Source organism: Anabas testudineus, chromosome 7 (assembly GCF_900324465.2).
Source record: "Anabas testudineus chromosome 7, fAnaTes1.2, whole genome shotgun sequence".
In the NCBI taxonomy this organism is placed as follows: domain Eukaryota; kingdom Metazoa; phylum Chordata; class Actinopteri; order Anabantiformes; family Anabantidae; genus Anabas; species Anabas testudineus.
In genome coordinates, this window is record NC_046616.1 from 9,623,077 (window position 1) to 9,648,801 (window position 25,725).

The 25,725-nt window shown below is 36.0% G+C and overlaps 3 protein-coding genes across 5 annotated transcripts; all 3 read right to left on the bottom strand.

Annotated features, from left to right (window-relative positions):
• Window positions 1-2,788: 2,788 nt before the first annotated feature.
• Window positions 2,789-6,975, bottom strand: LOC113167174 (taste receptor type 1 member 1-like). Its single transcript, XM_026367587.1, has 6 exons — window positions 6,794-6,975; window positions 6,236-6,533; window positions 5,393-6,118; window positions 4,868-5,074; window positions 4,143-4,263; window positions 2,789-3,717 (listed from the first exon to the last, which is right to left on the bottom strand). The coding sequence occupies exons 1-6, from the start codon at window positions 6,973-6,975 to the stop codon at window positions 2,789-2,791; spliced, it is 2,463 nt and encodes an 820-aa protein (XP_026223372.1).
• A 4,225-nt stretch (window positions 6,976-11,200) lies between these two features.
• On the bottom strand, window positions 11,201-15,509 carry LOC113167762 (taste receptor type 1 member 1-like). Its single transcript, XM_026368601.1, has 6 exons — window positions 15,313-15,509; window positions 14,185-14,482; window positions 13,313-14,038; window positions 12,763-12,969; window positions 12,338-12,458; window positions 11,201-12,129 (listed from the first exon to the last, which is right to left on the bottom strand). The coding sequence occupies exons 1-6, from the start codon at window positions 15,507-15,509 to the stop codon at window positions 11,201-11,203; spliced, it is 2,478 nt and encodes an 825-aa protein (XP_026224386.1).
• Window positions 15,510-17,376: 1,867 nt separating this feature from the next.
• Window positions 17,377-25,474, bottom strand: rer1 (retention in endoplasmic reticulum sorting receptor 1). Of its 3 annotated transcripts, XM_026368835.1 has the most exons (8): window positions 25,382-25,474; window positions 23,535-23,616; window positions 22,848-22,952; window positions 22,151-22,247; window positions 21,564-21,642; window positions 20,630-20,765; window positions 19,251-19,305; window positions 17,377-17,920 (listed from the first exon to the last, which is right to left on the bottom strand). In XM_026368835.1, exons 2-8 carry the CDS (start codon window positions 23,613-23,615, stop codon window positions 17,910-17,912), a joined length of 564 nt encoding a protein of 187 aa, XP_026224620.1. In that variant the 5' UTR covers window position 23,616; window positions 25,382-25,474; the 3' UTR covers window positions 17,377-17,909. The 3 variants fall into 3 exon arrangements, with proteins under 3 accessions (XP_026224620.1, XP_026224618.1, XP_026224619.1); XM_026368833.1 differs by lacking the exon at window positions 17,377-17,920 and having other exon boundaries at window positions 18,702-19,305; XM_026368834.1 differs by lacking the exons at window positions 17,377-17,920; window positions 25,382-25,474 and adding an exon at window positions 24,849-24,921 and having other exon boundaries at window positions 18,702-19,305.
• Between the last annotated feature and the right edge of the window lie 251 nt (window positions 25,475-25,725).

The window sequence follows — 25,725 nt, forward strand, 5'->3', positions numbered from 1 at the left end:
TGACTCTCATGAATCATGATTCTTTTTGTCTTCCTTTCACCCACAAATGTGTAAATGTATGCATTTTTAAAGTGTTTGTCTTGCTGTTGTTGTAGAAAATATTAAACTAAAATAAAAAATAACAATTTATTGTACATCTGGAAGAAAGTTATAGGAATAAGATCACATAGATGAAAGTAATAAGCAAATGCATGGAAATTCAACTTAGGTTTGGTTTATGTTGAAAGGCCATGTCCTTTTACAAATGATCCCTGCATAATTTAACATTGAACCACAATGGTAATTTGTAAATGGAAAATTTGCAATTACACAACAGATGAATGTGACAAATGGCCCAGTGTTCTCACCACCATTTGAATTTTTCGTGGTAGAGGAATAGAAATCCACGTTTGGGTTAGAAGGAAGGGCTAGGTCTTCACTAACTGTGACAGATGAGGCGAGGAATTTAAAAAGGTAAATAAAAAATGAGTGTCACTTCTCAATATCAAATGTTTATAATTATACAAATACTTGGCATGAAGTAAAATGCTACATTTCCATGGTCTGAGATTGTCTAGTAGAAATCATTTACTTATATGCAAACTAACATTTTATTCCCTTCAACAATGTGATTGATTCTTTTGTGTACATGTAGTTCTTTTCTGTGTTTATCTCAATCAAGTCACACATTTCTGGTGTATTCTGAATTGTAATTGTATGTAGAAACTGAGGCAATAATCTTGCAGTGGTGCACACCACCTAGATAGACAGACAGAACCATAGATAGATAGATAGATAGATAGATAGATAGATAGATAGATAGATAGATAGATAGATAGATATTTGAGGAAGCATAAAGGTTTAGAATTAATGAAGCAGTGAAGTGTGGCCATCTTGTGGTGAGATTCGTGTCATAACACCCTTGTTTAAAGAATCAACTTTATCTTAATGTGATTTATCATTCAGTGTCAAGAGGATGCAAGCAAAAGATATGGGTCTCATGTGTCATGTGTCTGAGTTCTTCATGGTTAGGTTTTAGCCTATAGTATTTTGGTATTAAGGCGAACAAGAACAACAAGAACAAGAACAAGAACAAGAACAAGAACAAGAACAAGAACAAGAACAAGAACAACAACAACAACAAGAACAACAACAACAACAACAACAACAACAACAACAAGCAGCAGCTAGAAAGACAACTTTATTATTGTCCAAAAGGGAAACATCTGGTCAGCACTGTACATTGAAAACAAACAAAACATCAAACAAGAGTTCAGAGCCACACATGACATAAGAAACAATATCACAAACAACATATGCAAAGAGGGCATGTTTAAGTTTAAGGGTCTGTTGAATTTATCTCAAATTATTAAATAAAAAACTAGATAAATGAACATTTACAGTGGATACCCAGTCCTACAAACATCAACAGTCTTGTTCAAACAATTCACTGCAGTAGACACAAAAGAGTTTTTAAAATCTTATTTGGAGCCCCTTGGGTTCCTCGTCTATTCATCAAAGTTTTTCAGATTATTACAAACTCCTTTTGTCCTTTTCTCATAAGCATTTTTATAAATGTGTTTTACAAAATATGTTTTTTAACGCATTAACTGTTGGCTAATTAGCAGTTGGGTAACTGGGAATAGAAATGGAAAACATAAAAGAAAAAAAAATAGAGCATTAGAGCATTACGACTTAAGAAACATTTCCTGACTGTAAAGAATGTACGTTGTGGCATGCCGTATAACTCTTTTAATCTTATGATGAGAGCCATGACATGCAACAAAACATTAATGTTTTGCAATGGGAATTATCTATGGATGAGATGGATTTGGTTGTGAGTTCACATGGGGTCACAAGCAAATACACACAAATTAAATAAATCGACTCGATACAATGTGTTTGGTTTAAGCCAAAATATACATCCTCTTACAAATGAGCTCTTAGTCTACACAGGTCATTTCACACAAAATCAATTGCAGTCACTCTCTGGACGACAGAGAGGCTGGGTGACAGATGGCCAGATCATGATCTGTACTCCAACCATTATTTGAACTCCCTATTCTGTTTGATACAAAGGGAAAGGATAGTCATCTGCATAAGAGATTATAGGAGATTAAATATTATTTTGTGGAAGTTGTTTCAGGTGGGTAAACTCCTTTGCTGGTTTTGGTGCTAATTATTGCAGTGAAACCTTTGCATTATATTTCCAAGAGAATACTTGCTAGTCATTGGCATGGCTGGCACTGTGACACTTTGATTGGTTGCATATTGACGTTTTCCTTTTTAGCACTTTTGGGTAGTGTTAAACCACTTGTAAGAAAAATAGTAGTTTAAGTATATTTTACCTTAGTTTACTGGGATATAAATGCATACAGGTTTGCATAATGATTAGCTAAATCAGAATTTGTAAAACTAAATTTGAATGTTTTAGTTGTCAGTCAAATATTGATTATTGCTATTAACAAATATTCAGAGTTGATGCATGTTGTTTTAGTAAAGTAAACTGACTTTTTCTCATTGAAAAATACCCATGACTGGTGTCTATACACAGGTGTCTACTTGATGGACATTGTACATAAAATCGGACATTCCATGCACTTTGCCATGAATATGTTATGGTTTTTATTTGACCTGTAAACAGGAAGGAACCTTTTGCAATACAATAGACTGCGTTGTTTTGCTGGAATGTACCTTTTTGTATGTATCAGTTTGATGCATCATATATTACTACATTATTAATATGATAATGTGCGCACTCTTCCACTTGAATTCAGGATTAACTGATAATATGTTTTAGTGCAAATTACTACTGGCTTATTGTTTTGGTATAATTCTGAATGAGACCTTGGAAGTACTGCTGCGTGTTTTTATAGGGCTGGAAAATAATAATGTAGCATTTTGGCAGGAAATACCACAACAGAAAAGAGTAGAGACTGGAAAGTACAGCTAAGGCATTAAAAATTATGATTAACTTGCCATGGTAAAGCATGTGCACTGTAACAAAAATGATCCAGGTAAGGATCAGTATGAACAGGCAGAAGGTTATTGCTTTGGCCTCATTATAATTTTTGGGGAGGTCTTTCCCCATGTAGGAGAAAATAAAGCAAAGGGAGCACAGAGATGCAAGAAAAATCAAAGGACCAGCAGTAGCTTTTAGATTAATATCACAGTCAGCTATGATTTTGTCTTGATACCAAACCTTGTCATCATAGGGCACAGGTGGTCCATAACAGTATCCAATAAGAAGCAAGAGAGTCTGCATAACAAATGCCCCAGCGATGATCCACCACTGCCCATGATATTTTATCCACAAACTGTGGAGCTGAGGGAAATTGGCGGCTATTTTGAAAATGCAAACAATTTGAAAAGAACGCACAACAAAACATGCTAGACAAACCGTGTAGAACAGGGTAAATGGTAACAACCTCATGATACAAAAAGAAGTTGTTGGCTTACCAAAGTAAAAGAACACACCAACACTACACAGAGTGAGACAGCCTAAAATTAGGAAGCACATTGGTCCCCCAGCAGATCTGACAACAGGTGTGTTATAGTTGATGGCAAAGAGAACAGACATGGCTAATGTGAGGCCCATGAAGGCACAGGACCCAATCATGAGCAGTATAGCTCCAATGTCTGTGAATGCTATGTACTCCACCACCCGCAGCTTACAAGATGTACTTCCTCCTTCAGACCATTCTGTCTCTTTACAGTAGATGCATGTATAGGGATCCTCTGTTTGACAGGAGAAATGGAAAGACAATCCATGTGTGAAAATTATGTGTGTTCTCAGATGTTTTTCTTTGCTTCATTCATGCCAATAATTTTAAACTTCTGAAACAGATTAACATCTTTTCCACAACCACAGGATGTGTCTCTGAAGTGGTTGTTTCAGAAATGAGAAGCTACTCACTGCATCAGTTAGGGTTAAACAACTTGTTGACAGATGAATAATAATCATCCATGCAGTAATTATCAAATGAAAGGCTCTTACCTCTTTGCTTAGTTACAGTAAATCAAGGTGGTGACTTTTTTTTGGACAGGCAGTGTACATCAACATGAAATGACAAACATCTTTCTGAAGTTTGGTCTCAGGAAGGCAGCTCTATGATGACAGCACTGCTTTTTAAAATTTGCGTCATCATTGTATCATCATTTACCTGTAATGTTGACATAGGTTCCATTTGGACAGATTTCGCAAGTGAAGCAGCATTTATGAATTCCATCTTGCGTTTTAGCATATCCTCTGGGACACTCTCGAGAACATAGTGAAATAGGCACCTGCACAACACAGTCATAAATATAAATATGTATGAGATTTTAAAGAGATTTTGTAATCTAGATTCCTTTACATCTAGATCTTTAAATTGTACTATTAAAAACATTGCTGGTTTGCCTGATATTTCACCATTGGCACAGGTCTTGCTAAAAAACATGTGGCAAATTTAAAGGAAAAACTCACTCAGAGGAAATGATCAACTCAAACTACACTATGATAAAACCATGTTTATCTTGATGGGAGTTCTCTCTTATAGGGTGGAGGGTGGGGTCACAGAATGTTTTTTATGAAAATTATGTAAATTGCATGCTATAAGTTTCGCAGGCCCTGGATATGAACCTGGGGGGAACACCAGTGGGAGATTTTCGATGACGTGTTGAACACAATGTTGTACACTATTGTAATCAACAGCAAATTAAAAAATCTGCTAGAAAGTACAGAACATCTGCTGTAGGTGTTCAAATTGGTTGAGGTCTGGACACAGCGAAGAGCATACATGTAGCATATGATTCAAATAATTTTCACATTCATTTAACCATTCACCATGAATTCTAGAAGAGACCACTTCCATCAGTATAAAACAGAGATAGGCTGAAAACAACTTACTTTTCCTGTCCCATGCCAGTATATTTTGGAGGTGTTGATGAAGAAATAGGGTGATGGGTAAAATTTAGTAATGCCGACCTCCTGTGCATCACCAGTGTAGTTCCAATAAACTATGGAGTAGGATCCAAACATTGGATCACCATTCTCATCAAACCGAATCCTTTGATTTAGAAGTGTAAAATTTGACTTCCGCAGCTCTGCCAGGATCTGATATGGGGACACAAATATTACATTATTTGAGTGAATTCGCAATAAATATTGATGTCTGCGTTAAAGTAGCTTTAAAAAATATTACTGTGAAAGGAGGACATGCAGTACAGCAGAAGTTTTCCTCTGGGTTTGTCTTACAGTGCTTGACAAAGTAGTGGTTACTCTGTTTAAAGTACTCTATTGAAAGCCATCAACATCTGTCTATTATCTTATTTTCTTGTTTCAGGCAAGAATCTTGTATTATTCACATATCAGAAAAATCAAATGGTGAGAACTATTCTGTGATATGAATTCAGAAATTGTCCGTCTACTTACCATGTATGGGTGCACTGTAATATTCATATTACATCTGCCAGTTCCACATTGCAAGACATGATGTAATGCGTGACTGGTGGCATATACAGCAGAATAAACAGGAAAAGAGAAAGATGGGTCTGCAGCAAGGATTTCTTGTGGAGTCAGGCTACTGCAGTTGCAAACTTGATTACAAAGCTTCTGCTTTCCTGCATTTTCACAGTAAGTCTGCTTTTTGGAAGAATAGATGAAATCACTGAAACCAGGTATTGTCATTGCTGGCTCAGAAACTCCAAGTACTGTTCCAATATTTCTGATTCCTTTCTCCTTTGGGAGCCTTTTGTTTAACGACCATGCATTTCCTGCTATCCACACCTTGTTGGTGAAATTTTTTTGTATTGCTGATTTAATTAAAGCTTCAGCATTCCATTCAGGTGCAATAACAATAATCACTTTTATCCTCTGTGCATCAATCTGTTTAAATATTGGGGAGAAATCGGTATTATAATCGAGACCTTCATTGTATGCCAGGCAGATCTCAGTGTCTTTAATCTTTTGTATAAACAAATCCAGGCCATCTTTCCCATAATCGTTATCACTGTAAAGGAAAGCAACCCAGCGCCAGTTGAAGTTCAGCAGAATGTCAACAATCACTTTCATGACGTCTTTACTGGGGAGGACTGTCCGTAAGAAAGATGGAAAATTCTGTTTTTTTGAAAAGATAGAGCTAGAAGCTGCATAACTGACCTGTAAAATAAGTAACGACATGATCAGTATTTTCAGTGACAAATATTTTTAAGAATATAAACGAACAGTTTTTGATATGGTAAAAATATGTTCAAATGTAATAATGCATAAATATACCATGGGAATCAGATTCCCCATGAAGAGTGGGGCAATACTCAATGACTCAGTGCTTGTGTAAGTGCCAATCACTGCTATGACTTTGGACTGATTCATGAGTGGTTTACCCCAACGTGGGATCAAGCCATTGTTTGAGATAAGATTCAAGGGTCCTGGGAAATTCTGTGTATCTGAGCAGTGGTCAAATATCTGATAGCCAAGTGATATATTTGGCAGTAGCCTGGTAGAGTTATTGATTTGCTCGACAGAGTATCTCATCATCTGAAACCTTCGATAACTTGAGAGAGTAAAGGGTTGGCTGTGGACAGAGGAAAGCAAGAGTATGTAAGAATTAGTTTAATTTCACTTCTACATGCAAAGGCTGCACAGTTTATGATATTTAAAAGAGGTCAGTAACACAGACATTTTTCAACAGCTTTAAAAATACGTATTTTGGGGGGGCATGCAAGTAGCAGTAGTTAATGCTTGGGAGCTTGAGGTTGAAAACTTGTTTGATAATGTAGTCTGTTCACTAGGGGTTTCGCATTAGTTTCAACTTAGATTTATTATAAGACTCACCTGGAGCAGTCGATGGCTTCTGGTCTTTCATGGTAAACAGAAGCACTGACATGATGAATATCAAAAAGTCCACCTAGCAGATAATCTCCTTCCATATGAAACTCTGAGGCCGGGGCAGTGCACTGAGCCAAGACACACAACAGATATGTCAGTAAATACAGAGCAGAAAGAAAATGTTTCATTGTTGTAGTGATCGTTTACCAATCTGATGTGAACGCTAATGCCATTTGCCTCTGCCTTTAATAAATTATCATTCACTGATGATGGTGTAAGTGGTTGGCGGAGAATTCACAAATCAGTATGCAAAATAATTTAAACTGCTGAAACAAAAAGACATTGTGATGATCGCACCTAGTTTGCCAATAATGCACTGTTAATCCAAGATATAAAATGTTAAAGGTTTTGTCTTTTAACCTAATATTTAATTATTATGAATAGCATAATTATCATAATCTTCTCACTGTCCATAATATTGGGTAATTCTGTACACTCTAATGCAAAGTAAAGCACCAGCTCTGAAATGAATCATACTTTTACAAGGTTATAATTTCTCAGTTTTTGTTGAAACTTTATTTAAAGACCATTATATTATGCTCCTTCTGGATCTTAAAATCAAGCCCCTTGAGTCCTTTAAAATGTGCCTGTTATTGTTTATGGTGAAAAAACGTGTAGATCATAATGAGGAGAAAGTTTAAAGACCTTTTTCAAAATGACCGGGTTTGAGTTGGCTCTTTGTCTGCCCGCCTCTTCACATTTGCAAAGAGACGTTTGTCAACCAATAAAAAAAAAAAAAAAAAAAAAAAAAAAAGACTGCTAGAAGTTACAAAGACATAGCAGCGGGATCGTAGAGATTCTGTGACAGCAGCAGATTCAGCTGAGCTTCACTAAGTTATGATGCTGTTAAAGAAACATGCCACTTTACCATTATTCACTACTGCCATAAAAAAGTTTTAAAACACACACCATGTCTCTAGTACATCCTGATTGTTCCTCTGAGTAATTGGCCTGAAAATCTCTCCTGCTATATATAAGAGAGAAACTATTGTTAGGTACATTAGCTGTGTAACCTGGTTTCTGCTTGGCTTTTTACAAGTGCCGATGTCGATGACAAAGGCTGATTACAGTTTCCAGTCTTTTACTTTTAGCAGAGAAGTACGGCTGGATGAAAGGGGAGAACATTGAGTGATGGTGCCTTGTTTTTTTTTTTTAATCAAATTAGTCCAAAGTGTAACTAAAACTGAAACCAACACAAAGTGCCCCATAGATTTTTAAATAAGTCACTTTCCATGGTGTATTTCTTTCATTCAGTTCAATTCAGTTTGCACTGTAAAAAGAAGTGATGTGACTGTGTTTCTCTGTCACAACACTGTTGTTCATCTCCTCCAACACATGTACCAAAAAAAAGTCAAGAAGCTCTCCTTTAAGCCTCCATATAAATCTGTGAACCATGCTTCCAAAATAGTTTAAAGGCAGAGGAGAAATCAGGGGACAAATCAGGAGTCTTACAGGGTTTGACAAGTAGTGGTTATTGTGTTTAAAGTATTGAAAGCCATCTATAAACTGTCCTAAAAAAACTGATATAAATAAATAAATAAACTGTTATCTTAATTTATTGTTTCAGGCAAAAATCTATTTTAATGTTATTTACATGTCAGAAAAATCACAGAAAGCAACTTTTTGTTTATAATAAAAAAATTGAGTTCAGACATGTTTGGTTAGTTCTATTACAATGCTGCTTTATAGTTATAGTGTTAATTGATTTACGAACACGAATACAATGAGTAGATTCAATCTCTGACATCTGAATGTGTGCTTCATTGAACAAAAACTAAGATGTGACACTTTTTTGTACCAAAGGTGTAACCTAGTCAGTTGCACAAACCTGTTTTGATTTGATGTTCCCCTACTTTTTTAATCACCTATCTAGAGAAGTTTTTTGATTGCAAGCTAAACCTAAATCTACTAATTATAAACTTTACTGAACCAAATGTATCAATCCATTCCATTTCGATCCATTATCTAAACTACTTATCCTATCATAGGTCAGAGAGCGGCCAGAGTGGTTGACCTGTAGGCCATTTGGAATTGCCAGTTAACCAAATGTGCATATCTCTGGCAGAAAACCTGAAGCACAATCAGCATGGAGAAAACATGCAATGTCCATACAGATACACTCACTGATTTTTTTTATTGCTATCTAAATACTCCCTTACAGTTAAAAGCTACAATGTTAATTTACAATACAATAATGGCAATGTCTACATTGTATTTCTGATGAATTTCAAGTGAGAAAATCTGCTTTCAAAAACACCAAAACAGGAAGAGAACCCAGGATGAAATTCAGTGTATTGGCAGAATAACCACTTTTTATTTACTGATGCCACCATGGGACCAGAGTTTGAATTGGCAGCACATTTTTGTACTTTTTACACAAATACATACAAATAACAAAATAGTGTAAATTTATATTTTTAAGAATGACTTTAAGAACTATTTATTAAACATAATTTGTGAACATGTATTCTATAATAAGTATTCCAAGAGATTTCTGATACAGGTGGTGTATTAAGACTTTCACTAGACTTTTTAGAAAAACAGATGGCAAAAAAAAAAAACGCACCTGAAAACAATAACAATTTCTGTGTAAACTGGTATTAGAAGATGAGGATGTAAGATCACATAGGGTCACAAGCAAATACAATGATGAATTCAAACCAGTATTTTTGGTTTATGCTAAATTTCTACATCCTTTTACAAATGAGCTTTGCATGACTTAGCCTTTGACCACACAGGTAATTTAAAAGAATATAATTTGCAATCTCTCTCAGGATGAGAGGTGCCCAGACTTTGAGCTGGACTCTCACCAGAATTTGAATTCATGCAACCTCCTGATGAAAAGGAAGAACTTCTAATTCTTCTTGGTAGGAAAGGATGGCCCCTCATCTGTGGCACAGACAGGTTTCAAGGTGATGTGAAGGTTCATCAGAAAATATTCCAGTTACGAAGCATTGGAACTGACAGTGTCCAAACCTAGATATAAAAAAACACCATCTGATCATAAGTATTATAATGTGTGTTTTCTTTGTTGAAACAACTCAATTGCTGTTCATAAGGCAACTGAAGTCAACAGAGACTGATGTCAAAAATTTATTGTGCAGTTCAAAATAATATAAAATAAACCAACCTGTCCCCAGGCAGAAAACCGGACAAACTATGCAAAACATGTTCTTTTATACCTTTCTGTAACTCCTCCTATCGTGACGCTTAATCCTGTGACGCATAGCTATGACTTTTTATCAAGCTCCGTCCTGCTACCTAATTGCAAGCCTCCAGAGTCCCAATTGTTTGATTGTAGAAATACTTTACCTAATTTTCATGGTGTAAATTCCCATCTTTGTCTCCAAAACATCCTTTATATTACATCATAAATTACATCAACAAGTCTCTAAACCGCATCCAATCAGATAACTGAATATGTCTCATTTGATTATATAGCTTTCCTCTAGAAAGCTGTTTCTAATGTAAGGTTAGCTGCAAACTTTATGCAGCTAACCTTATGATTGTTCTGCTTCAGCAAAATATTGCTGTGGCATTCATGTCCCTGATAAGAGTATGTAAATATTTACCTAAAATAATGCCTCCCCATATTTGAAGGAAGTAGAGAAACTGGTAAATGAGCTGGACCAATAGTGTGTGAGTTTAAATCTGTGGCAACCATTTCATATTTGTTAACCATTGTTTTCTTCTTTTGGAAGAAAATAAACTTGCAATAATAAGTACAAAATTCATGATTATCACTGTTAATCTGCACAACAACATGGACAGAAACACTTGTTTGATAGCACTCTGCTTTGATGTTGTTTCTCCTTGACTTAGATTTTGTTTGCTTGCCTTGTTCCTCACTTGTAAGTCGCTTTGGATAAAAGCGTCTGCTAAATGACTAAATGTAAATGTAAATGACATCTTGCATGACTACTTTTAATTTAAATACAAAACATTACACAGGCATTTCTAAGATGTGGCTGTCATGTAACCTGTAGGCATCAGAGTGAAGTCATGACATCATGTGATGAGATTAGTGTTTTTGTAATGTCAGTACTAGAACAGAGCAGAAGAAAACTCACCATTTGTTTAATTCAATCACATTTATTATTTTACTGCTGTACTTACACAAATGTAAATATCACAATTAGTAGAGCTTAGCAGAATTAACTCTAAATTTACAGAGCAGCCAGCATAACAGTAATGTCCTGACTGATTTCTGTTTAGTACTAAAATGTTCACTATCCCTAGGATACAATAATGATAGTTGTAATATTTCCTGCTCCTATTATTAATAATTCAAGTATTCTGAAGGCACAATGCACGCACTTTCTTTCTGTCTATATACACATATTTAATAATTTACTACTGGCTTATTGTTTTGGTATAATTCTGAATGAGACCTTGGAAGTACTGCTGTGTGTTTTTATAGGGTTCAAAAATAACGATGTAGCATTTTGGCAGGAAATACCACAACAGAAAGGAGTAGAGGCTGGAAAGTACAGCTAAGGCATTAAAAATTATGATTAACTTCCCACGGTAAAGCATGTGCACTGTAGCAAAGATGATCCAGGTGAGGATCAGTAGGAGCAGGCAGAAAGTTATTGCTTTGGCTTCATTATAATTTTTGGGGAGGTCTTTCCCCATGTAAGAGAAAATAAAGCAAAGGGAGCACAGAGATACAAGCACAATCACAGGACCAGCAGTAGCTTTTAGATTAATATCACAGTCAATTATAATTTTGTCTGGATACCAGAACCTTTCGTTGTAAGGCATGGGTGGTCCATAGCAGTATCCAATAAGAAGTATGAGACTCTGAATAACAAATGCCCCAGTGATGACCAGCCGCTGGCCATGATATTTTATCCACATACTGTGGAGACGGGGGAACTTGGCGGCTATTTTGAAAATGCAAACAATTTGAAAAGAACGCACAACAAAGCATGCTAGACAAACTGTGTAGAACAGGGTAAATGGTAACAACCTCATGATACAAAAAGAAGTTGTTGGCTTACCAAGGTAAAAGAACACACCAACACTACACAGAGTGAGACAGCCTAAAATTAGGAAGCACATTGGTCCCCCAGCGGATCTGACAACAGGTGTGTTATAGTTGATGGCAAAGAGGACAGACATGGCTAATGTGAGGCCCATGAAGGCACAGGACCCAATCATGAGCAGTATAGCTCCAATGTCTGTGAATGCTATGTACTCCACCACCCGCAGCTTACAAGATGTACTTCCTTCTTCGGACCATTCTGTATCTTTACAGTAGATGCATGTGTAGGGATCCTCTGTTTGACAGGAGAAAAGCACAATTTGTCAATAAAGTGAAGGTTAACAGTTGAAAAGTCCTCTGAGGGTTAGGGGAGATTAGATAGCTGAGAAAAGTACATTAGACCTGTAATACTGTTTACAGTTGCAGTTTACAGTCACATAGCCTAGAGGTAATAAAATTAATCAATTATTGTCCAAATGTAACTGTCATATATCATAATTTACCTGTGATGTTGACATAAGTTCCATTTGGGCAGATTTCACAAGTGAAGCAACATTTTTGAACTCCATTTTGCCGTTTTGCATATCCCTCAGGGCACTCTGGGGAACATACTGAAGTAGGCACCTGTAAAACACAATTGTTCAACAGAAATGTAAATCTACATGCAGAAAAGAGAATATTCTAAGTGGCAAATAAAACTAGTGTAAAAATGTAGCAGTAATGAGGAACATAAGATTTTGTAATCAAATATCTTGTAGAGATTTACCTGTAAATTTCACCATGAATATCAATAACAATGTTTAAGCTCATGTACACTTATCTTTGTAGAATGAAACCTCAGGAAAGAAAAACATATACTTTAAATTAATGCAAATGTTTATTGGTGAAAAAATAACACAAAAAAAAAACACAATCAAAAAATACTTACTTCTCCATTTCCATGCCAATTAATTTTTGTGGTGTTGATGAAGAAATAGAGTGATGGGCGAAATTTATGTATGCCGACCTCTTGTGCACCACCAGTGCTGTTCCAGAAAACTATGGAATAATATCCAAACATAGGATCTCCATTCTCATCAAAGTGAATACTTTCATTTAGAAGTGTGAAATTTGACTTCCGCAGCTCTGCAAGGATCTGATAAGGGTACACAAAGTTTATATTACTTCGATGTGGTCACAATGGACTTTTAACATACTCCTGCAGTGTAATGTCATCTTTCAGATGTTTTATCAAGTGTGTTTTGAAGATCTGTTATTGGATTTTGTTACTAGACAGATAAAAATCTTTGATTTTGTTCTGATGATTTAAGATATTTGTCATCTATAATATTGGATGTATATGATAAAAACAGACCATGAGTTTGTGTTATATTCACATATATCACATGTACAAGCAAACTAATATGAAAAAACATATGGCCAAGAATCAAAGAAATTAGTATATATTCAATTAATTCAGAAATTGTCCGTCTACTTACCATGTATGGGTGCACTGTAATATTCATATTACATCTGCCAGTTCCACATTGCAAGACATGATGTAATGCATAACTGGTGGCATATACAGCAGAATAAACAGGAAAAGAGAAAGATGGGTCTGCAGCAAGGATTTCTTCTGGAGTCAGGCTACTGCAGTTGCAAACTTGATTACAAAGCTTCTGCTTTCCTGCATTTTCACAGTAAGTCTGCTTTTTGGAAGAATAGATGAAATCACTGAAACCAGGTATTGTCATTGCTGGCTCAGAAACTCCAAGCACTGTTCCAATATTTCTGATTCCTTTCTCTTTTGGGAGATTCTTGTTTAGGGACCACGCATCCCCTGCTATCCACACCCTGTTGGTGAAATTTACTTCTATTGCTGAGTTAATTAGAGCTTCAGCGTTCCACTCAGGAGCGAAAACGATAATCACATTTATCCTCTGTGCATCAATTTGTTTCAATATTGTGGGGTTATCAGTATAATAATCGAGACCTTCATTGTATGCCAGGCAGATCTCAGTGTCTTTAATCTTCTGTATAAACAAATCCAGGCCATCTTTCCCATAATCGTTATCACTGTAAAGGAAAGCAACCCAGCGCCAGTTGAAGTTCAGCAGAATGTTAACAATCACTTCTACGACGTCTTTATTGGGATGAACCGTTCGTAAGAAAGATGGAAAATTCTGTTTTTTTGAAAAGATAGAGCTAGCAGCTCCATAACTGACCTGTAAAATAAGTAACAGAGAAATGATCAATATTTTCAGTGACAATAAATTCTTCAAAATATTAAAAAAATGATTTTACAGGTGTTTGTATCTTCTGATTAATCTACTCAAATATATTTTTGAAATAAAATAGTTTATAAATATACCATGGGAAACAGATTCACCATGAAGAGTGGAGCTACAGTTAGTGTCTCAGTGCTCGTGTAAGTCCCAATCACTGCTATAACTTTGGTCAGATTAATTTGTGGTTTATACCAAGGTTGGATCACATTGTTTTCTGAGATAAGATTCAAAGGTCCTGGGAAATTCTGTGTATCTGAGCAGTGGTCAAATATCTGATAGCCAAGCGATATATTTGGCAGTAGCCTGGTAGAGTTATTGATTTGCTCTACGGAGTATCTCATCAACTGAAACCTCCGATAACTTGAGAGAGTGAACGGTTGGCTGTGGACAGAGGAAAGACAGCAAGAAGTATATGAATTAATTACATAGCATTTCTTTTTGTCACTTAATGAAACAATAATTGAGGTCAACACAAAACCAGCTTTGATAATACGACAACTTATTGGATTGTTTTTTGGGAATGTGCAATTAGCAGTAGAAACCAAGTAGCTACTGAACTTGAACTTGACTACTTAATGCTCACTACTAGTCAAAATACATTCTATATACAATAAGAAATCAAATACTGTTCAGAAAGCTTTAAATATTGTTGCAGACGTTCCCACAACTGTTCAAACTTTTGTCCACCTTACTCTTACAAATGCGCTCCATTGGGTTTAAGGCTGAAGGTTGGCCCTTTCGTGATTTGAAGCATATATTTTCTAAGGTAGCCCTGACTAGGCTTATACGATATGTTTTAGGCCGTTGTCTAGCTGTAGCATGAGCTCTGATCAACTACATGTAAGCAAGAGGGCAAAAATAGTCCTTTATGTTCAGGGTACCAGTTACTCAGTGGAAGCCTCAGCATCTGGATATCTTTAAAGTGTAAGTGATCAGCACAGGTTTGGGCACCTGTAGGTTGCTTGCATCAAATATCAAGGCTTAATTAAATTCCCTTGCTGTTTTAATTTTCAGGTAACCTAAATGTTTCTTAAACATTTAGCAGTTTAATGCTTACCTTTGTCCCATTTCAGATAATTAAATTGACTTGACCTGTTTACATTTCAATAAAAAATTTAATTGTAAAACTCTTAATTGCTAGTGTATAATAACATGGTCTGTTTATTAGGTGTTCTCCCTTAGCTTCAACTCAGATTTATTACACAACTCACCTGGAACAGTCGATGGCTTCTGGTCTGTCCTGATTAACAGAAGCACTGACCTGATGAATGTCAAAAAGTCCACCTAGCAGATAATCTCCGTCCATATGGAACTCTGAGGCGGGCTCAGTGCATTCAGTCATCACATGTAATAGAGATCTCAGTAAACACAGAGAAACAAGAAAATGTTTCATTGTTGTAGAGATCATTTACTAATCTGATGTGAACTCTATTGACATTTGCCTCTGCCTTTAATACATTTTCAGACACTGGTGATGGTGTAAATGGTTGGAGGAGAATTCACAAATCAGTATGCAAAATCATCCAAACTGCAGCTCCAGTGAGACGCCATGATAATGACACATGATTTAACAATAAACTTGCTTAAAACTGTTAGTGAAGCATAGAAGTGGAAAAGTGGACGATCTGGGGATGCTTTGGCAATGAGAGACTGCATTGTGTTGAAGGCATCCTCAATCAGCATGAATTCCACTCCAAGCTGAAGGGTCATAATATGTAGAAATCAAATTTAAGCAATTTTGTAGCACTGACTATGTTGTCTCCAGGCCAGATCTTAGCACAATGTTTTCCTGTAAAGCTGAACATCAGAAACCAAAGAATATACGTAGCAATATGGGCTTGAGAGTACTTTGGAAATCTGTTGTCACGTAACAGTCTGCCACTACATCTAGAAATGTAACCCTCTGTTACAGAAGGACAAAGCCAGATGTCAACTCTGGGCAGAAGCACCATCAAGTTCTCTGTGACCAAGCTTATACCAGACCATCAAGAACCCCCCACTGAATCGGTCAAGCTGAAAGATGTTACAGGCAGTATAATGTTTACCCGTTCACATGTGCATGTGCTCAGAGTGAACCTGTTCTCAGCTATGAAAACATAGAGCGCCAGTGGTGGACCCATCAACCTTGGTGTTCTATGGCAAATGTGCTATCCATGGTGCTGGCCAACTAGCTCAGGGCCCACAACTGTTTGTGATCATTTGGTCACACATTCACACCACCGGCCTGCTAGAGATCATTTTGCGCTCTGGCAATGATCAACCTGTTCCTCTTTGCACAGAGGAGCACACACAGGTCCTGCTGATGGGTTAAGTGCCTTCCACAGCCCTGTCCAGCTCACCTAGTATAAGTGACAGTTTACTGCAGACACTCTGGCAATGGCACGTATTGATGTTCCATCCAGGAGGAGTCGGACTGCCTGTGCAACATCTTTAGGGTCAGGTATTGCATCAGGCTACCAGTAGTGACAAATGCAAAACTAGTGAAACAACAGTCAGAAAGATGAGGAGGGGAAAAAATATCTGAATGATTTTTTTCTGAATTATCCCTATCAACACTTTTACTAATCTCAAATAGTTCATGCTGAAAAGTCTACTAATATGGAAGTATGAGACATGCAGAAAAACCAAGTGTGCGTTTTCTGCAAAAGGTAGTGGTTGAATTAAAGATTAGAATGAGGGACAGGGGTTGACTATGACCCCTGACTGACTGTCATCATAACGTTAGCAGAAGTTGTGATGAAAGGAGCTAATTTTGAAGCTATTAGTACAGTCAGTAGTGATGTTTCAAGCGTCTTCAAAGTGTAAGAAACACAAGTTTATCCAATAAGAATAAAATCAATTTCAACATTTCACTCAAAATTTGTACGAGAAATATTTACGTTTTAATACCATCCCACCATCCTTAGTGTTACAATTGCATTGTTATGATGGTCATGAAGACATGGTCAAAACAGAAGCGCTTCCTATACCAGTGTGTTCAAGTTCAGAAGCTGAATGCAAAATAATATTGTTTGAATAAATGTTTTTGCTGTAGCTGTCTCATGGAACACTAGTTTAACTAATAAAGCAAAAAATGTTATCTGTGCTTTTCTCAGACAAAAAAAGTAGGCCTATACAATCATCTCATTATCTCAGTCATGATGACAAAGGTAACCAAAGTATTAATGTAATGGAAATTATTATTATTAAGTATGTAGTATGTATTTTGCTAGGATGAATTACATCCAATACACTGATAATACACTGATATTTTTGTTCAATACCGACAAAATGTGAAACTGAGACACTTGTGTACTGTTTGAAGGGACGCAGCCTCTTTAATAGAATTCGGAGTGAAAAATTACACTTAAGTTATTAAAATCAAGTTCTTTTTATATTTGTAGCACAAGAAAACAATAACATGCAATCCATGAGAAACACTCAATTAATCAAATCTAGAACCCAATTAACTAGTTCTGCTTTTATCAATTTCAACTTAAATTGATTTTAACATTTGGAAACAGTGAGGTTGTTGGAAGAAAAAGAAAAATAATCTAAAAAAAAAAAAAAAAAAAAAAAAAAAATCATTTTAAAATATATACTGTATATATATATATACACAAATCCTCCAGACAATCCTTTGAAACACAGACTTTTTACAGGAAAATGTTTTGATCCCTCATTGCAGTGCTGATCAAAGTTTAGTACTGACAGTTAATCCCCAGCATTTTGATGAAATTGGAAGAAACAAAATCATGTTTATGGAAAAAGTGTGATTGCCATCCACTTCATCCATTTGTTATAATAAGAACTCTCAATCTCAGTTTTCTTATGTTTCCTCTGCAAAAGAAAGAGAACAGGTTTACCTGGAATGCCTACATGTACCATATTCTTAAGTAAAGACAGATTATAAAGAACTACAACATCAATTCTTCATAAATCAAATGGGCCCCAGGCTTTAAAATGGAGAGGGAGGAAAGGGTTGCTGGGGAAAACATAGAACTGCTTAGCTATTATTTCACATTAGACCTCGTCATGAATTTGACTTGAATACTGGTTGTGCACTAAAGTGGTGTAAAAATCAGATGTAAAGCAAATTCACTAAATTGGTATTTTAACCTAAATGACCCAAAATTGATTTACACAGCTGTTTTTACGGGAGCTTGACAATACAGTATCCCATGTGTTCAAACCGACACAATTGATTTAAAGGTAAATTACAATTTATGGGAAACTAAATTGGCTGGGGTTAGCGACAGTAGTTCTGAATTATGGATTCAGTGAAGTGGTGGGTAGCTGAAGGTTCAAAAGGCAATGATAATCATCGGATACTTGCTCCACTGATCACGCCAGTGTTAATTGGGTTATACACTGAATTGCATTGATATTCAATTCAAGATAAATATCTTAAGTTATTTTAGCCAAGTTTAATAATTTAAAGAGCCAGATTAGAATAGGTGTTGGGTGCCTGCCATAAAGGCATGATCGAGTGTTTTTCCAAAGTATATGCATCTATTACAGAGGACAACTGGCTTAAGACATTTTTAAGCCAGAGCAGGCACAAAATGTAATCACAAAAATTTGACTTTTGGAAAGACTGTTGTATTTTTTTCACAACTTACACATCTAATCATGTTATTTGCCAACATGACTACTAACTTTTAATATATAACTTGTTACAAATGAGTTGGTACTAACAGGTTAATCACATGTTGGCAGATTTATTTCAGTTAGGAGGAGATATACTGGAATTACAATCATTGGAGAAAGAAAATACAATTTTTACTGCAGTTTATTTTACTGTTCCTTCTTGTTGACTGTATAATTACCCAAAAGGGTTAAAAAAAGGCAAAAGGTAGCACTGAGTCTCACCTACTACCGAACAAATGCAGACCAATCCAAAAATTTGGATCAGGGTAAAAAAACAAAAACAAAACAAAAAAAACAAAACTCCTACACCTTAATGGACAAAGGCAAATTTCCCAACACTTACTGAACCATGGATCAAAACTTTTTTCATGTTATGTTTTCATGTTACTGTCCCACTCATTAAAAAGAAAAATAACCCCTGCCACTCCCCAGCTGTGACTGATAAATTTCAGATGAGAAAGGAGGAGTAGTTTAAGTGGGAGCTTTTAACTGGCAAAAGTTTTCCCTGTGTCTTCCTTGCCTTTGTATGTCTTCTTCCCGTGTGTGAAGGGTAGATATCTGTACTTGATCATATGCTAGAGAAGGAAGGAAAGAAAATTATTAGTGGCAAGTTTTTATTGGGTTTGCGTTAACATTTTATCAACTTAATTTATCTAATGATGTAACACAATAGTTGTTGGTTTTCAATACTGTAGCAAGAAAAGTATGTGAACCCTTTTGAAACTCATGGTTTCTGCATTTATTTATCATAAAATGTGATCATCTAAGTCAAGAGTATTAACCAATTATCAAGTATAATATGCCTAAACTAATAATAAAAACTGTCATATTCTGTCATATTCTTTGGGCATCTCGTGTATGGCTCTCTCAAAGTCGTTTCATGGCATCTCTTTTGGGTTGAGGTCTGGCTTGCTCCAGTGTTTTGGGCCATTGTTCTGTTTATATCACCCAACTTCATGGTGTCCTGCCATAGACAGCCTGCTTGTGACATGTTTTAGATACTGTAGACTCATGAACACAGATCAGTTACCTAGTTCCAATGATAATAATATCATAATAATAATAATAATAATAATGAATACTTTATTGATCCCCTTGGGGAAATTGCAGTTGGACAGCTGCCAGACAGTACATGTAAGCACTAATACAGGGTTTCAGTGTCCAATTGTCTAAGGGCACACCAGCAAGTAGCCAGGAGGAACCCGGAATCGAACCACTCACCCTGGGGTTAACAAACGACTGCTCTACCACCTGAGCTACTGCCTACACTTCTTGGTAGAGTAGCCACGGTCCCAAAGTGTCTCCATTTTGCAGATTGTTTGCTGTATTTACTGTAGACTGGTAAATTTCTGAGGTCGTTGACATCACTTTGTAACTCTCAAAATATTTGAATTGTGTTTTTTATTAAGTCAAAGTAGCTCTAGTCCACACCCCCAAACTAATTTTCTTAACACTTGACTGCTTTTTTTAGGTCATTATTCTAATAATTCCAAATACTTTTCCACTGGCACTTGAAAGATTGGAATTTTTTTTGTGCTATTATTTTTGGCATATTTAGACCAAGATTAGAGTTTTATGACAAAAAATGACAGTAAAGCACTCTATACTGCATTTGAATAGTGAACACAGTAACATAAATATACATACAACAACATCACTGCACTGCATGTTGAGTGTTGGAAGAAGCTTGGTCGCAGCGTTGCCAAGTGTTTGCTATATTCATTTTTGTATAACACGTCTTATAACACGTTTTTTAACATATTTGTATACAGCTATGTGTATGATTATTAGATTTGATTTTAAGTTTTTGCAGTATATTATCTGTCTGATATGACTATCACTTTCTGTATTGCCAGTGTGTCCAAAGTGTCAATAAGTCAGTATTTTTTTTTTTTTTACCTTGATCTGCCTCTTCATTGTGATGCAGAAGAGCATGATGAAGTACATTACAAGTATGGGCCAGAACACTGGAACATTGAAGGCATCAAAAAATGTGCAAATCATGGCGATGACTATGCCTTTTGTCGCAGAGTGCCTGACAAAAGAAAAAACATACCTTTAGTTAAAACAATGTTGTCATATTTTTAATAATATAGATTCATAAATTATAATCCCTAAGTCTACATCTCAGGTACTGAATATATTCAATGTTAAATGTACATTATGTTTGGACACTAATGGATATTTCATTTTTGGATCAATGTGAAGAAGGGTATTATGAAGAAATGGCATGAAAGAAATGCATTGCGTGAAATGCAGGTAAGCAAATTTGATTTCTGGTTTAAAGTAATATTCTGATGTAGTTTTGGTTACATTTCAGTAACTAATAAACTTCTATTGTTTAAGTATATAAGGATTATCATAAATGACAGGGATAAAGTAGAAGGTGGGAGGAAAATAAAAATGTATGTTAACAGTAAGATGTGAGCAGCATATAACTGCTACTGAAGTGTTTGATCAGTTCAGGTCACACAGACTCTGACCTCTGTTCATCTGTTTCATCATTTTGTTCTGCTATGTGGTGTCAGGTCTCAGTGCGAATTGACACATTTGATAAAATGAGACTGTCCTCGAGACATGTGTTTGATGGAGGACATAAATGCACCTAAAAACAATAACAATGTCTACATGAACTGTAAGATCACATAGGGTCACAAACAAATACACGCAGATTAACCCAAACCAATACCTTTGTTTTATGCTAAATGTCCTCATCTTTTTACAAGTTAGCTTTGCATGAACTTAACCTTTGACCACACAGGTCATTTGAAAGAATATAATTTGCAATCTCTCTCAGGATGAGAGGTGCCCAGACTATGAGCTGGACTCTCACCAGAATTTGAATTCAGGCAACCTCCTGATGAAAGGGCGGAACTCCTCGTTCTGCTTGGTAGGAAGGGATGGGCCCTCATCTGCGGGACAGATTACAAGGTAATGTTTTGGTTCATAAGAAAGCCAATCATGATCCAGCGTTAGGACCAAGCTGAAACATTAAACCTAATCTAATCTAAAATATTATCATGTTATTAAAAAAAAAGAACAAATTACTGTGCATCAAATGTCAGCTTGTAATAACGTGCATCTAAAAATAAGGTTTATTGAAGCTACATAGATTAGTAAATTACATTACTATAGTTTGCAGTTAACTCAATCTGCTGGCATCTCCAAGAGCTCTCTAACAGTGTGGCTGGCCATAGAACATTTCATTTCCTTGGATGTTCCAAGTTTGACTTTGTAGTTACAAATACAAATAAGCTAATGCACATGTTGAGTAGGAGAAAACCGTCTTGGTAGCATCCAGTTACTGACCTTTTGTGAACAACTTACAACTAGTCAAAAGCCTGAACAAATATCCAAAGACATAAACCACTACCAAGTACATCACAGTACAAAAAAGTTATTTTATTTGGGTAAACTTGCCTTCATCAAGCAGTGAGGGATCCACTTTTGGCGACAGAAAAGCAATGAACAGGTTGAGATGGTAGATTCCCAAAGCATATGTTACTATATACCAACCCTGAAAACATAAGGAACATCACTGCATTAAAGGTTTGTTGGTAAAAAGTACATAAAGAAGCACTAACATTCACATACAGTAGGCAAAAACTGAAAACACATCAAACATAGATATGTTGGATATGAACCACGGTATTTAAATGGCAATAAATATGTTATTTACAATAGATGCAGTATGGCAGCAAAACCATGATGATTAATGTGCAACTCAATTAAACTGGCAGTCAGCAGGTATTTAATTCAAGTTGACTGAGAAAGGTTAGTACAAAACGACAGAGGCTATGCTTTTGCTAAAGTTAACTATCACATTTGTTTCACTAAATGATCAAAATATGCAGAGAAACCATATTCAGAGAGTGAGGGAGAGACAGCTGGTGAAGACTGTATGTGCTGGTGACGGAGGGAGCATGTGCATGAGCAGACACAAAACTATTGTTGCCGCAACGCCTAACTTCTCAATCCATGGGCAACAATGAATAGTAGTATTTATTACAGAGCAAGTAAATAATTTGTGTGGTAATGTTTTTATTATAACATAATGATGACTTTCAAGTGCAGATAACATAGAAGTAAAAACAAAAACAAAAACAAAAAACATTACCTGTAGTATGTAGACTCTGATCATGTAGACAGCAGTAAGTAGTAGAGTGGCTGCCCATCGCACTGCATAGAACGGCGTTGACTTGTCTAGCCATGACTGATAGACCTTTTTAAAACAACATCCACAAAGGGAATTAAATATAGCCATTAGATTAGATTAGTAAAACAGGTACAACAAATTAGGAATAACCTTAGACCAAACGATGCATGGCTTCTGAAAAAGTTTCCCTTTCACTTTATGTAAATAGTGATACTTGACTTAACTGAGAATCCTGTAACTACCATTTCCAATTTTTAACCTACACATTACACAGTCCTTGAACCTATGTTTTTCTCTGCCTTACAGAGCTGAAAGACTGATGATGGGTGTTCTGATGGAACACTGGTCCTGTAATATTCTAGTACCGATACACTGCTGAAAATAAAATATTTATAAATAATATGTATAAATACGTATTTCTTTGAAGTGACTTTGATGACTGCTAATTTTTCCAGTAAATTTAAATGTTTAGATTTAAATTTAAACATCTAAATATATATATATAATAAATGTAAATATGCTATTTTCTAAATAGTCATGACGAATACAATTTAGTGTTGAGGTCAATCACTTATCACTTTAACCTTGCATGATATTGGTATACACATTCCTTACATGATGTATGTGTGATCTGATTGAGCACATTACCTGTCCAATCCGTGTGAAAAAGGCAGCGACTACAGATGGTTTCCCATGGATTGACTCCCCAACACTGTCCCCTTCTGACATTCTACCAGTGAAGAAAATGACATTTTGATTAAGGGTGCATGAATATAAGCTACCTGGCTAATTTTATAGATTTTTTTTATTCTATTGTCTGACTAAAATACATGACATTAGCTGCAGTGTCATCATCTAACATGCATAAACCCAGCATCCCAAACTCGTGGGTACACACAAGTCAACATTTACTTAATTTGCAGTTTTTTATAGTTATAATCCACCTCTAATGGGGAATATGGGCAAAGGTCTAATAATGTACCCAATTTGCCAGGATTTGGGATGCAAGACTCCTGTAATGGAAACATAGGCACTACATCTCCAAAGTGCAATGTCTGAAATTTGACATTTCTGGCCTCATCTATAACCATTATTCTTTGATTCAGCTATGACAAACTATTATTATGATACAAAATGTTGGATATTATTACAATGATGTACAGTACAGTATTATGTATTATTATGCATTATTTATTATTTATCTAGAGTTTTAAGAGGTAGCCTGGGAAGCTTGTGTACATTTTCAATTCAATTCAATTCAATTTGTAGAGCGCTTTTTACAATTGACATTGTCACAAAGCAGCTTTACAGAAGGGGATGCCCTACTTAGATTTATGATCAACTTTATAGAGACACTGACGTTTAGTGCTATAAAAATCAGAATCTGTATCTGTGTAATGTAATGTAATGTAATCTAACCTTTCACCTGTGTGTGTGGAAGCAGAATTAAATTCAAGTATATTACGAACATGGACAAAATGGTCAGGGGAATTAAATCGATTAGTAGCTCTATCACGGTTAAAAAACTAGGTTATAATTGTGTAACTTCAGCCAGTGACGAGATATTTCGTCTGACGTTCGTTTTACTTAGGATTTGTCAGATATCCATTGATTTGCTATTGAATAGAAACAAATTGTCGTGCTAACATTTACCGGTTGTCTACATTTATCACTACGGTGTGGGTCGTGTTTAAGGCATTTGATTACCAAATGCACTATTCTACAGTAACTTATGAATTAACATTAGATGGTAATTATTATGTACTTGTGACATATAACATTAGCTAGTGAAAAAAGGCAAAACCGTATGTGGCTAACTGTTCGCGATTGTGGCTAGCTTGTTAGCTGCAAAATTGACTTAGTAAGGAAGGCACTAAATAAGTTATACTAAAATAAATACCATCTTGCAAAACCATAACATTTGCCGCAATAGAAATTATTAATTTAACTGCGATTACTTACGTTTCACCCGTGACACTATTTGAAGTTACTCACGTTAGCATACATATTAGCCGTAGAAAAAGCTAACTAGCTATCTGAATGTACATTGCTCTTTAGCCCGCATTAGAGCCTCTATGGGTTATGTAGTTTTACTAACGTCTCAGTTAACCCCTATGGGCCCCTACATACATCTATAAAACTGCATTTCCCACAACCCCGCGGAAGTGCATACTCAAAGTCTGGTAGAATAGAATGTAGTTCACTACTCGCTCGCTCGCCATTGCCATAAAGTTAAATGAGCAACATGTTGAACTACAAATACCGGCAACGACGTGCAGCCTTTGACAACTCACTTCCGGAGAAATGGTGCTACGTTGCCTAGTAGTGCACTGTTAGCCAACTAGCCCTTTTTGGAATCAAACCACTCTATAGTAATCAGTATTCTCTGAATAAAACAATCGTTTTCAAAATACTTAGTTTTTTCAAGGCCTATCTGCGTTTCCCGGTTGTGTTTGTGATCCAGGCGATAATAAACAATGACAGTACTTTCTTACCTGATACGGCCGCTGTGTCACTACCCGGCTCTACCTTACTAGCTAAACTAGCCACCTCTCGTAGGAACTGGTGTGAACACGTCAGTACTTCCGCCAGGATTTGAACATACGGCAGGAACAGGAAGTATAGTAGAGCCCCGACACCGCGAACGACTGGGCCTCTGATGGGTAGGTTGCTATGTAGAAAATATAATAATAAAAAATAAATAAAAATTAAAAAATTAAAATAAGCTGTGGATGTTTCCACGGTAGAAACGAAGACCAGCGCATAAAATTGTCTACTTGATATTCCTTATTAGATGGAGTGCACATGTTGGCAATGGATGTGAAGGTTTTAAAATAAA

Excerpts from the sequence above, each read along its gene's own strand:
- LOC113167174 (XM_026367587.1), bottom strand. The coding sequence starts at position 6,975 with ATGAAACATTTTCTTTCTGCTCTGTATTTACTGACATATCTGTTGTGT. Across the intron at positions 6,534-6,793 it reads GAAGCCATCGACTGCTCCAG|CCAACCCTTTACTCTCTCAA; the intron begins GTGAGTCTTATA and ends CTCTGTCCACAG. Across the intron at positions 4,264-4,867 it reads ACTGGCATGGGACAGGAAAA|GTGCCTATTTCACTATGTTC; the intron begins GTAAGTTGTTTT and ends TGTGTTGTGCAG.
- LOC113167762 (XM_026368601.1), bottom strand. The coding sequence starts at position 15,509 with ATGATCTCTACAACAATGAAACATTTTCTTGTTTCTCTGTGTTTACTG. Across the intron at positions 14,039-14,184 it reads TGGTGAATCTGTTTCCCATG|GTCAGTTATGGAGCTGCTAG; the intron begins GTATATTTATAA and ends CTTATTTTACAG. Across the intron at positions 12,459-12,762 it reads ATTGGCATGGAAATGGAGAA|GTGCCTACTTCAGTATGTTC; the intron begins GTAAGTATTTTT and ends TGTGTTTTACAG.
- rer1 (XM_026368833.1), bottom strand. The coding sequence starts at position 23,615 with ATGTCAGAAGGGGACAGTGTTGGGGAGTCAATCCATGGGAAACCATCT. Across the intron at positions 22,953-23,534 it reads TTTTCACACGGATTGGACAG|GTCTATCAGTCATGGCTAGA; the intron begins GTAATGTGCTCA and ends TGTTTTAAAAAG. Across the intron at positions 21,643-22,150 it reads TCCCTCACTGCTTGATGAAG|ATGAGGGCCCATCCCTTCCT; the intron begins GCAAGTTTACCC and ends TCTGTCCCGCAG.